Genomic DNA, 12,648 nt, shown 5'->3' with positions numbered 1-12,648 from the left:
CTTGCTCTAGGTTTGACTGGAATCCCAGCTTGTCTGATTCCAAAGCTGATTTCCCCCAAACCAGAGGTCTACCACTTGAGTAGTGAACGAACAAGCTTTAAAGACAACCAAAAAGGAATGCTCTTCAAAGAAAAACCAAAAAAAAGAAAAGAAAAAAGTAACAAATTCTCAGGGACCCCAGAGACTCCAGCCACGAATCCCAGTTTCAGAAGTAGTATCTTCAAAAACAAAAGTCTTAATATGTGAGAAAGTGTTTTAATTATGGCTCATCGCTATAAAATGGAAAGTAAACTGTGTGTTTTTATGCTACCAAGGAAGTAAACATAATCTTTTACGAAAAGTTAAAAAATTCTCATAAAATTTGTGGTCTCTCAAGATCAGAGCAATATGGTTGTATAACTTGAATGGAATGGAAGGTAATTCTTTCCATTCAACGTACATTCCTAGGGACAGGGCAAGGCTCATCAGTTTTTGGATATGTCACTGTTTTCAAGTTGTGTATAAATCTTCTGAATTCTATCTATGTGTTTCAAGCAAAGTAAAGTTACTACCTTTGTCTGCATTGCTGTCAATTTTTAGCCACTATGTAAGGAAACATGTATCAACAAGATTTATTAGATTGAGTAAGTATAATAACATTCCATGTGCAAAATGACAGAAGAAGCCACTGTTTAAGAATCACATTTTCTCATCTCCTTGATATCTTTATCACTAATATTAGGCCCTTAATTTGCATAGTTATCAGCACTTTTAATTCCTTGTACAAGGCACATTTGCCATGACAAATCTCCTCAGCTTTATCTTTTAATCTCAACACTTATGTCTGATTTCCACTATGGCATCCTGTACGTGCTGATGTGCTGGTTTGTAATCTTTCTCTGGCAAAATTATATCCCCATTTTATCTTTTCAGCTATCTTGTGAACTCATCAAGGAAGACGCCTTCCACTTTACGGCTTCTCAATTATATACCTAAGGGTTTTCCTTAAAGTTTTGTTCAATTAAAAAAAACCTAAATGATAAAATAGTAAAAATACTATTGAAAGTATTATGGAACAAATGATAGAAAGCTCCTAGCCTACTCTGAATCATTTCCAAAGCAGTTGTGAAGTTAATGTAATGAAATTATGATCTCTTTTTGAGGAAATATAAAATAATTTTTTTATTACAAAATAGGCAAGCCATTTAATATGGGGGTGGGGGTACATGGAAAAGATCAATAAGAGAAAATATTGATAAAAACCAAGTACAAGTGTATCCTCAAAAATTTTGACATTTTGATTCATGTTCTTCTGGTATCATTTATGTGTGTTTGTGTCTAGCCCTATGTATTGCCTAGAAAACTTTATTAAAGCAAGAGTTGAGGAATCAGGTGGGGTATTTGAATGCTTTAATAGTAAGACAAGTAACGAGCTTGAAATTGTTTATCTCTCACTATTACAGAGCTGCTGTGCAAATATGTAGTTGCTAAAAATATGGGATCAGGACACAATATCTTCAAATTAGTTATTCATAACGGCACTGCATTAACCATTCCAGCGTGACACAGAATTGACTAAAATCTGGAATACGGCATCAATAGGTAGTATATACTTCATTTCAAACTATACTTTGATGACTGAACAGTAATTATCTAGGAAGGCAAACTTGGGAGGGTCCATTAGATCCCTTCTAATTCCAGGCTCTGATTTCTTAGTGATTGCCTTTATAATCTTATGCATTTCAAACTTTTTCCAGAGTAAATCGATGAAAATAATTTTCACTCTTAAACTAGAGGTATGAGATTATTGAGATAGCACTAAAATCCTTTGAGCATCTTGTAAAAGAAAAGTGCAGTATAAAATGTATTACTAAATGGTAAACATTGACTTTGACAGAGATTATTTACATTTACTGGAAAAATATTTCAGATGTTATGAGGCATTCTAAAACTTAGAGCAGTATTTGATAAGTAATGCTTAAAGTCTTATTCTTAAGAAAATTTTGCAAAAAGAGGCTGCATAGACAGTGGAATGAAAAGTCCAAACATAGGACAGGACCTCTTCCGAAGACTGACTTTTTAAAGGAGCCATTTTGTACTATATTCCCAAGGTCTCCAGGCTGGCCTGGTACATTGCTGGCACTCAATAAATATTTGCTGATTATTGAATGAACCCATATCTGAAACAACCCTTGACATGCATCCTGATGGCTTCTTTTTGTTGGTCCCTTAGTACTCTAGGGATTGCTGACTTACCACAGATTTATAAAAACTATTCTGTATTTTGAAGAGAAATTATTGGGATGCAGACGAGAATGGGGGAAAAGCACAGTACATGGAGTCAGATGATATGAGTTCAAATTGTGATTCTGTTGACTAATTAGCTATGTGACCTTGGCCTGATTTCTCAACCATCTCTAAGCCACAATGATCTCATTCGCAAAATGTGGATGAAAATACTTCTTTCCCAGTATGACCTTATGCTCAAATAATATGACAGATAGTAAAACACTGTGAATTGAAAAGTAGTGAACAAATATAATTGGGCAGACTTTGTACCAGAAGTCTGACATCTATTTCTGATTTCATTGTAAACTTCCTATGTGTATCCCTGCATTTGCTTATTGTCAAATTTCCTTATCTTTAAATTAAAAATAAAAAATATTTTACACATTGGGAAAATGTGCTCCCTCTCCAGAACATCCTGAATGGTTACTTTGAATTTGCCTACTGTATCAAATATATGCCTGCAAATTTTCTTTTCCAATATTTTCCTTCCCACACCCTTTATTACGTATCGTGCTATTTATGTTATTAATAAGGGTTTCAAGGTGAAGAAGTCTGGCCACAGAAACAGTCCCCCGCCCACCCCCAACTTCAATCTCTTTCATCTTGCTTCCTTTCCACCTGCATCTTACAGACTTCAAGAGCATTGATTGTAATATTTACAGATAAGAGTTAAGGAAATGATTCATAAAACCATAAAAGGAGATGAGAGAGACAATGAGAAGATCAGGTGCATGTAAAGAAGTTTAAGTGTTGAGACTCTGTCCCTGCAAGTCTATGGTGCCTTGTGTCAGTGGTAAGTACATCCATCCTAATAGGCAAAGAAGGAAGGCTTAATTCCTGGAAGTCTCTAGAAAATCCTGTACATGGCTAAGGTGTTTCTTAGGAAGGAGTTCTGAGGGCAGGACCGAACGAAGCCTGATAACTCCAGACCATCCAAAAGAAAAATCTGTGAACAACTCAAAGTAATGAGCATGAAATGTGTGGTCAAGCATAAGATCAAGGAGGCTGACTCAATGCTCGTAGAAGAGAGCAGAAAAGAACATAAAACTCACAGGGGCATCGCCCAACTTCTCGACATGGGGATGCCAGGAGACAGGAAGAACTGCACAACTGCATCTGTTCCATGTTTATAACTAAACTGCCAAGTCTGCATAAAAACAAATCTGTTGCTTTGCAATTATGCTGAAGCTGGGGTTTTTAGTACCCATAAGAGTTATGTAAAATGGGGGAAAACTGTCTCATTGGCAGGGGAATATACCTGTTTTCGATCCCTTCCCTCTAAACTCCCATAGCCAATGTTATCGTTTGCTCAATAAAGGAGACCTTTATTAGAGTACAGAGTTGAACACAAAACATCTGTTCTGGCATAAATTCTCCTAGGTTCATAGATAACTATGCTTCACGTAGAAAATATAATGAATAGTCAGTTTAATAATCTGCCCCTCCTGTTGTTGTTGTTTCTGCTTGCTTTTTTAAAATGTATTTATTTATATACCATAATCATTATACATAACAAGATCTGGCTTGGGGAAACAGATTTTTATTAACTCTGTGACATTTTCATTAAGAAAAATAGACAAGGCTAGAAAATGTCTTTTGTTGAAAATAACCAGATTTTTTTTACCCTACCAAATTCTTCAGCACACTTGGCTTGATATACTACAAATAATAAATGGCAAATGAGTGCAAGAGAGTTGAGAGCCCTAAATAGGCTCCTTGAACTTTTTGTTTTGTATTTTGAGCACCCAGTTAATTACCAGGTATAGTCAACGCTTAGTCAATACTTGTTGAATAACTAACATGTATAACCTGTGGTGTGTGTGTATATTTAGTGAAACATGAATAGAGTAATAAAATCATTTGCATTACACATGGTGTATGAATACACACACATATATATACACACACATACATAGACCTATATATGTCTGTCTCTATATATTTGCATTCAAACTGGGAAGAAAATGCGTTCTTGAGACATAAAAACTAAAGTTCTTAAGTAGACCAGCTTAAAAGATCTTGAGAGAGGTTTTTAGAGCCCTTGTGTTGATAGTGTGGTAAAAATTCTGAGCATAGGACATGATCTCTGAAGAATGGCTTTTTGCACTAGTATATTTGCCAAGATTACTTTATGCTTGGAATTTATTCCTCCCAGTGTTCCAACTGCAAAAAGAGTGGAGCTAAAGTAACACCACCGGTTACTTCTTTTTCATGCAAAGCCCCAGTAGATAGGGTCATTTATGTAGAAGTGGCTGAGGCCCCAGATGTAACTTTCCTCCTTTCCAAGCTGGTGGAAAATGCTGTTGTTTTGTGGTCATCTTCTTAAAAGGATTAAGGAAGGAATCATTTCCTCCAAGCAGTTCATTGTACGAATAAACCAAGGTCCACAGAGGTTAAGTGACTTGCCTGAGTTCATGGTAAGTAAATAAGTGTCTCCCTCTAAGTACATCCGGAATAACAAGTATTCTCGGACCCTTCCTAGTCCCATTGTCCTATTCTTAGGCTAACATTTGCAAACAGCACAGAAAACAATTGCAGATTGAGGACTGACGGGGGAGGGTAGCAAGTGGTCATTAGCAAATCCCTGGGCCTGGGGATCACCTGCTCTTTTGGATCAACCATGAGACAAGCTATTCATAAGGACATCAAGGACGAGTGGGCCATTGTTTTCAGAACCAGCTGTGGAGAATCAGCTCAACAGTGGCCTAGGAACTGCTCGGCTGCTGCACCAAGGGGCGGGGCGGTAGTGGTGGAAGAGGAGTGAGCCAGGAAGAAGGGCTGCAGGGACCCCGCCGCGCCACCTTTCGGCAAACCAGGAAGTATTTTTGCAGTAAGTGCAGCGGACCGAGCCACCTTTTGAACTGAAAGTGTAAACGGCGCACAGCAGGCTCCAGATGCGTGCAGTAACTGCAGACCCCCTCGGCGGGCTTGTGCCTGGGAGGCTGCGGACTGGCATCTCAATGGTCAGAGCCGGGAGCAGGGAGTGGACGGGCGTCAGAAAGTACACAGAGCAGGGCAGGCTCTGCTGTCTTAGCAAACCGTGACCGAGCAAAGTCTCGGGTAAACAAGCTTCCCGGCTGCTGCCTCCAGATGCGCACCCGCTGCGCGCTCCCCTCCCCGTGTTTCCCACGCACCCATGGCTCAGCTCTGCCGCCCCGGCCGCCCTCTCTGCCCCCGACCGCATCTTCCGATCTCCCCCGGTGCTTCTGCGCGGGCTCCCACTCCCGCAGCTGGAGAACCACACTCACCATCTCTTGCCTGAGGAGGTGAAGCTTGGTTTCCAGCCTCTCCAGGGCGCTACTGGAATGGCTAGGTGGTGGGGAGCCAGAGGTTGGGGAGGACGAAGAGGAGGATGACAGGGAGAGAGGGAAACTGCAGCTGCTGCTGCTGCTACTGCAGACTCCGCCACCGCCGCCGCCGCTGCTCCCCCCGGCGGGGTCTCTGTCCCTTTCCTGGGGCACCGGCTCCTCCCCACGGAGCGAGCGCACTAGGCTCTCGGGCACTTTGCGCCCTAGCTTCAGCTCGATGTCTCGGAGGTCGGGCAGCGGGCCGTCGTCCATGACTTTTGAAGAACGATGAAAATGGTTATAAAACGCTACGGATGAGAGGCAGCAGGGGACTCCAAGTCTGCCTGAAGATCAGCACACCCCTACCGAGCCCAGGTCTCTATCCTCGGCGGATCAAGCTCACGGTCCGCTCCATAACCGCCCGCGCGGTATCAGCCCCGAAATCCGCGCAGGATGGGCGGGTCGCCGCCGCGGTTCCCGGGGCGCAGTGACTCCCTCGACACTTATTAAGATTATAGAGCCCTCTTCATCCTCTTCCTTTTTGGCTACCTCACTGCAAAGTTGAGTTAATTGATATTGCAGAGAGGGGGAAATTCCAAGTACTAGAGACCGAAAGACAAGAGGGAAATGAAGTCTGTCTTAGCTCTACGGGGGAAAAAATTCACATTGTTAAACTGTCCGTTCACATCCCAGCGCCATTCACCAACTGCGCATCTGGTACCATGCGACACAAAATAATGATGTGGCCACACTCCAGGGTAGTTTCATTTTCCAGCCATATGTCTCCAAGCTTTCGGAATATCCTGGATTGTCAGAAATTATTTCTAGTCAGTGATAGAGGAGGTCGGTCGTGTGCATAGACGCATAAAAAAGCGAGTTCGCTTAGCAGTTTAACGGCTTCCTCGATGCAGCACAAATTCCCTTCTTCCGATTTAAGCTGTTAGATCCAAGTCATTGTGTTCCCCCAAGCCTCGGAAACTTTAAGCTCGGCTGGCAGGTGGACCAAACCAGGGCCAACCCCTGTACCGTAAAACACAGGCAAGAAGAGCAACAGAAAATTTCCTACCCCTGCTGCCAGTAGTAGTTTCAACATCCTGTTTTAGTTGGGAGTACCTAATACGGGGATTAGATTTTCAGTTTTCCCAGCGACATTGCCGGATAGCTACAACTTTTAGGACTGGTAACAAAAGAGGCAGAAGAATGACTTTAAATGTAGTGTCATTCCCTACCCCCCATCTTCCTAAATGACAAAAATTTAGCTTTAGAAGCCTTTCCTAATAATTTTGTACTAATATACAGCATAACAATTTCACCAAAAGTTCAGTGAGAATGTGCAACCAAAGCTAATTGTCTTACCAAATGTTACATTGTCACCACAAGCAGATGTGAAAAATTAAATAGCCAGAATAATCTATATGACTACTGAGAATAGTGGTGGATTTTAAAAGGAGAAAGTTGCTGAGATACTTATACTCAATATTCTCTCTCCATAATTAAGGTAAAACTAGTGAAAAGTTATCTTTGATAATTTATATTTTTCAACTATTTCAAAGAAACCCAAAGCCTGCCATCTATTGATCTGAGATACTTCTACCAAGGAAGTTATTATGAGCTATATGGATTATAGGTTTGATTCAACATTGAATTCGTGTTAAGAATCTTAAAGTAGAGGGTACTATTTTCAATCTAGTAAGCTCTAATATTTCGGGTTCCATTAAGATATTTCAAAATAGGGACCCCTCTCTTTCTGGGACAAATAAGTATTTGTGTTCTTGGTCCTTCCCAGAGACATCACTCAGGTTTTACACTTATAAGCACATGGGCAAATACATCTCAGAGTACATTTTTAGCTGAGCCTCATCCAGGAAGCCTAAGGATAGATAGGAAACAGGCCTTCTGAGTGAAATATTTCATGTCAGGGAGAAAGTTGCTGAAGTTCTTTTGTCAACATGTCAGAAATTGTATGTTATTTCTTCTCTTAAAAAGAAATGAAGAAAATAGTTGTAAATTAAGTGGCTCATTTTAGAGTTGGAACAACCATTTATGGAATCAAAGGAAAACAAAACTAAATCTCAACTCACTGATAAAACTACATGCTCTGCCCTAAATTTGGAAAACCACAAGCTCATTGGATAAGAATTGCACTCTAACATGTAATTATGGAAAGCCTGAATTTCAGTAAAGAGGTTTTTGCTTTGTTTTTGTTTGTTTGTTTGTTTTGTTTTTTGTCATAAAGTCCTTACAAAGTTCAGCATAGGGCTGGCTGAGAAGAGTAGCGTGCAAACACATTATCTAACTTGAACTTGGTCCATAAAAATAGTTTATTGTCAAATTATCGTCAGTGTAACTGTACAAAAAAGGAACACCTCCTTTGCTGTGAGTCACAGACAGTAAAATTGTATTTGATACCGAAGATAATTCAAAAATAGAAAACTATTTTTTTCATTTTAGATTTCTGCAGAGAAAACATCTCCAAAAGTAAAAACATGATCTGTATGTAAATTAATATTTTGTGCTGGTGCAATATAAAACAAATGTGAGCTTTTTAAGAAAAGCTTAGTTATGATAAGCCTTTTAAAATTTCTCAACTTAATGCTTTATGACATTTTAGTTTAAAATAGAGATGTTTTGAATGCCAAAATGATAATTTTCAAAACATATTAGAATGACAGTAATCTTATTAGGCCTCTAATAGACTGGTTAACCCTGTCATTACTGCTTTATGTTGTCTGATGTGAGAAAATTCCTTGCCCAAAATGTTCAAAAATAAGGATCTTTTTTACTTTTGGGTCTTGAGAATATTTTGTTTGTCTTCAAGATTTTTCTGTGATGAAAAAAAATGTGTGAGAGGTTTAACTAATTGCTGTTAGCCCTATATTATACGTTGATTTGAGGGTTTAGTTGACAAGAACTGCAGTAACAGGCCTGGGGAGGAAGTGAGGTCATCAGCAAAAAAGAGGGCCCATGGGGAGAACAGAGAAAGAAATAGGAGGGGAAAAACTCTGCAGAGCAATTCTTTATATTTATCTGGTCCCTCTCTCTCAGCAGTGCTTCCTTCCTGCTTCTGCTTTTCTTGTCCCTCTCCAGCCACCTTTTGTTTCCTTAATTGATAGCATCTTCCAGCAACAACCTAAACTCAGCTTGTTTCCCCAAGCCTAATATACTGAAAAGTAAAATCATAAAAGTTGTTACTCTATTATTTGTGTTTGTGATATAATTTTCTAGACCCAGACTACCTTATTATACGCGTCCTTTTCTGACTGCCTTATGTATGAGCTGGATTTGCCTTTTTTCCATTTAGAATGCCTAAGGAATCTAAGAATGGGTATTAAACTATGGAGAACTTTAAGAGCCTGGGTTTCTTCCCCAGTTGGATTGTGTTCACAAAGAAGGAAAGAGAGACTCTTATTTATCATTAAAAAAAAAAAAAAATCTGGTAGCTAATGAAGTGGGAGCATTGTTGGACTCAGATGACAGGTTTTAAAAGAATGCCTCAGTCACAAAAACAGAGTGATGTGATGCAAGCTTCACACATTCCACCCTTAGAACACTTCCTGGTATGAGACAGTGTTTAGAGCAAAAGGAGACTCAGCAAGACTTTGTATGGTGTGAGTAATGCCACTCCAGAATCTGCTGCCGGCCTTGAGGTGAAAAGAAAAAAAAAAAGACCTTCTACCTTCTCTCTGGCACTGATTGAAAGTTTGCAGCATTCCCAACTCTCGCTGGCACAGAGTTCAAGGATTAGGGCAGAGTCTCTAGCCTGAGATTCCACTCCCCGCAGTGCAGAGTAATATCAAACAGTTAACAGCCTCAAGTTACCTTTAAGAATTTTAGGAAGTAACTATGTAATGGGTATCAGGTTCTTTAAATCTTTGTTTTAAATGTGTAGAGGTGCTGTGCCTATTAAATATTTTTGTTCAGCTGATGACGTGTTTAACAAGGAAGGTGTCATAGCAAAACTAAAGACTGTTGATCCTATCCATACGTAGTGGAATTACATATCTGCTAAAGCTATGAAGATTTTACCCTGCCTGTCTATAGAGTCATTTAATTCAACTATAATTTTGTAGCTTGGTTGGGTCTGTTTTACTAAGAAAAATCATCTGGTTTATTACCAACTTGAACAACTTATACATGTGTATGCCATATATATCCCTATATCTATCTATCTATCTATCTATCTATCTATCTATCTATCTATCTGAAATATCTTTCCCTAAGGAGCACAGATCCTTTAAATAGTTCTCTGATTGGAGTCTAATTAATATTTATAATCAGAGCTAAACACTTTCCTGAGAGATTTTCTAGACAATACTAAAAATAGGTCACCAGCATCTAAGTCTGCCTTATCCCCTCTTCATAATCCCTGTCAAATCTCTCTGTCTTCATTGTTTGTAATAGAGTCCTTTATTTCCTTTTACTTGCTGTCCTGAGCTCTGAATTTCTACTGAGAGGTGCATAGCAGGGCCCAGAAAAGAGATATCTTTAATAAAGCTAACCACGAGCTTTTCCTCTATAGTCATCCTAGTTTGGCTTATTGACTGGACTTAAAGGTTATTTTGGTGGAGTGCTGGTCAATGTTTACAATTAACTCTTGGAAAGTATAAAAATAACTGGCTTGTGGCTTTTGACAGTTTTCATGGTGTAAGTATTCCCACCATGGCTAATTTCAAGCTACCAATGTAAGTTGGGAAAAAATGAGCTGTAGCACATTTTTCCCCAACTGTTTCCACCAAACAGATAAATTTGACGTAAATAGCCTCAAGAGCACAGATTATAGTAAAAAGTAGTCAAACAATTAGGAAGTGATGAGTTTTGATATTTATTACATTTGTCTTAGTATAATTTACCTAATTTAAAACTTACACAATGTAATTTTTAAAATAATGGCTGTGTTTAGCAGTTGGCTTACAAAATTCCTAAAAATTTAACAATTGGCTGCTGTAAACTGGTATGGGCTGGCTCCAGTGTACCTCTGTTTCATAAAATCTTGGGGGGTGATCATTCATTCTAGTTAAGAAAAGAGATAAAAACTCAAAGCCAGAGAAAGCAGTTCAGCTTTAAGTCTAAGGGTTGGGTAAAGTGATAATTGGGGAAGTGAGTCCCAAAGTCAAAGTAGGAAGATGAGGGGTCTCATAAAACTGTTTGTGTTAGTTTCCTGGGGCTGCCATAACAAAGTAACACAAATGGAGTGGCTTATAACAAAATAAATGTATTGTCTTACAGTTCTGGAGATGAGAAGTCCAAAATCAAGATGCTGACAGGGCCATACTCCCTCTGGAGACTTTAGGGAATGATCCTTCCTCACCTCTTCCAGCTCCTGGTAGCCCCAGGCATTCCTTGGTTTGTGGTAGCATAGCTCCAGTCTCTGCCTCCATCATCACATGGCTGTCTTCCTTCTGTGTCTGTGTCTAAATTTCTTTCTTCTTAGAAGGATGTCAGTCATTTTGGGTTAGGGACCCATCCTATTCTGGTATATCTTAACTTAGCAAATTAAAACTGCAACAACTGCATCCCCAAATAAAGTCACAGTCTGAGGTATGATAGGGTTAGGATTTCAACATATCTTTTGGGGGGACACAATTCAACCCATAACACTGTGGAATGAAGTAGGTCTTGCAGGTCCACTTCAGACATGAGGCTGTGAATAATACGAAAGAACTGGAATCTTCTTTTTATTTGGTACTTTTTTATATTTGGCAGTGATGTATGGAGGTCACCTTGAAGGCTTAAAGCCACAGAAAAGAAATAGTTAACAGTCTCTTTTCTAATCAGTAAAAATGTATTTATTCCTTTATTAATAATCACCTCTGAGTTAGTTAATAACAGCTATTAGCTTTATTTTTTAAAGTATGCTTTCATAGACTAGAAAACTTTGATCACAGAAACATCCCTATCTTGAAATCCAGCTACATAATCTTGGACATAATTCATAAATCCACTTTTGATATCTTTCACCAAATACCTTGACAATTTCTAAAATTGAATTTGAGGTGGGCTCTAACAGTATATAGTATAAACATTAAAAATAAAAATAAAAGGCCTAAAGAAATATCCTGTTTCTATGTCCTAGCTTAGAGGCAAACTTATGAATTGATTTGAAAATTATTTGACAGATTTTATTTGAAGTATTGATTTTATGGAACACAGAAGCTAAGCATATTGAACTAGAACCCCAATCAGGGTAGAAAAAAGCAATGGTGAATGCTCACAGAGAGGATGGTGTCCAAGAAGTTTACAGAGAACTATGATTTTCCACAAGAGCTTTGACCTGTAGATTTGGCACACGCCATAGAATTCCCACCTGAATGTCATGGCTTCAGGATCAATGCCCACTTCTGGTAATGTCCTATGAATATCTCAATTCCTGTCCGTATTTTAGGCTTCTAGTTTCTCCTTATTCTTAGCATCATAGGTACAGAAGGAAAGGCAGAAATGCCTTTCAAAAGTCTTGGGAGGAAGAGAAATAAAAGTTTTATGCATTTTTTAATTTTGAAAAGATCATAAGGATTATATGTAAAGACACACATAAATTAGTTAGTATTATTTGGGAGTGAAATCTCAAGAACTCCCCGTAGCAGAATTGCAGATCTTAGTCTTAGGACTTAAGAGCATTACTCAACAGTTGAAATTTAGCCTTCTTAAGCTATTAAGTAAGCTTGCTGCATGGAGAGTCAGAGAGAGAATGTGCTTTTCTTTCAGAAGTATGTATGATTCAATGAGAATACTTTTGTGACCATAATGAGACATACTGAGTATATGCACCTTATATAAAAGATAAATACTGTAATTATGTCCTCAGAATATTCAGGCAGATAGTTACTGGTTATAATGCCCATCTGATGAATCAACAAGAACATTTTTTGAAGTAGAAAAGCACTTTTAAATCAGAGTAGCACGAATCACAGTGATAAAATAAAGTGGAGGAAACTCTGAAAAAGCACTGGCTAAAGGGGTAGGTGTTATATATTAAACATTATTTTATGACAGATTCTTTACATATTTTGTATCATTTAATCCTCATAACAACCCAGAGAAGCAAATTTTATTAACCCTGCTCTCATAAGATTAATTTGAAGCTCCAAGAGGTGAA

At 38.7% G+C, this 12,648-nt stretch overlaps 1 protein-coding gene across 1 annotated transcript in view; it reads right to left on the bottom strand.

The window, feature by feature from the left end:
* Positions 1-6,514, bottom strand: part of LURAP1L (leucine rich adaptor protein 1 like) — a 46,745-nt gene extending 40,231 nt beyond the window's left edge. The window contains exon 1 of the mRNA XM_061199058.1: positions 5,517-6,514. Within this exon, the coding sequence (XP_061055041.1) occupies positions 5,517-5,828 (312 nt within the window). The 5' untranslated portion in view covers positions 5,829-6,514. The remainder of the gene's footprint in view (positions 1-5,516) is intronic.
* Between the last annotated feature and the right edge of the window lie 6,134 nt (positions 6,515-12,648).

The sequence above is a fragment of the Eubalaena glacialis genome, chromosome 9 (assembly GCF_028564815.1).
Source record: "Eubalaena glacialis isolate mEubGla1 chromosome 9, mEubGla1.1.hap2.+ XY, whole genome shotgun sequence".
NCBI lineage: Eukaryota > Metazoa > Chordata > Mammalia > Artiodactyla > Balaenidae > Eubalaena > Eubalaena glacialis.
This window is presented reverse-complemented; position numbering and strand designations above follow the sequence as displayed.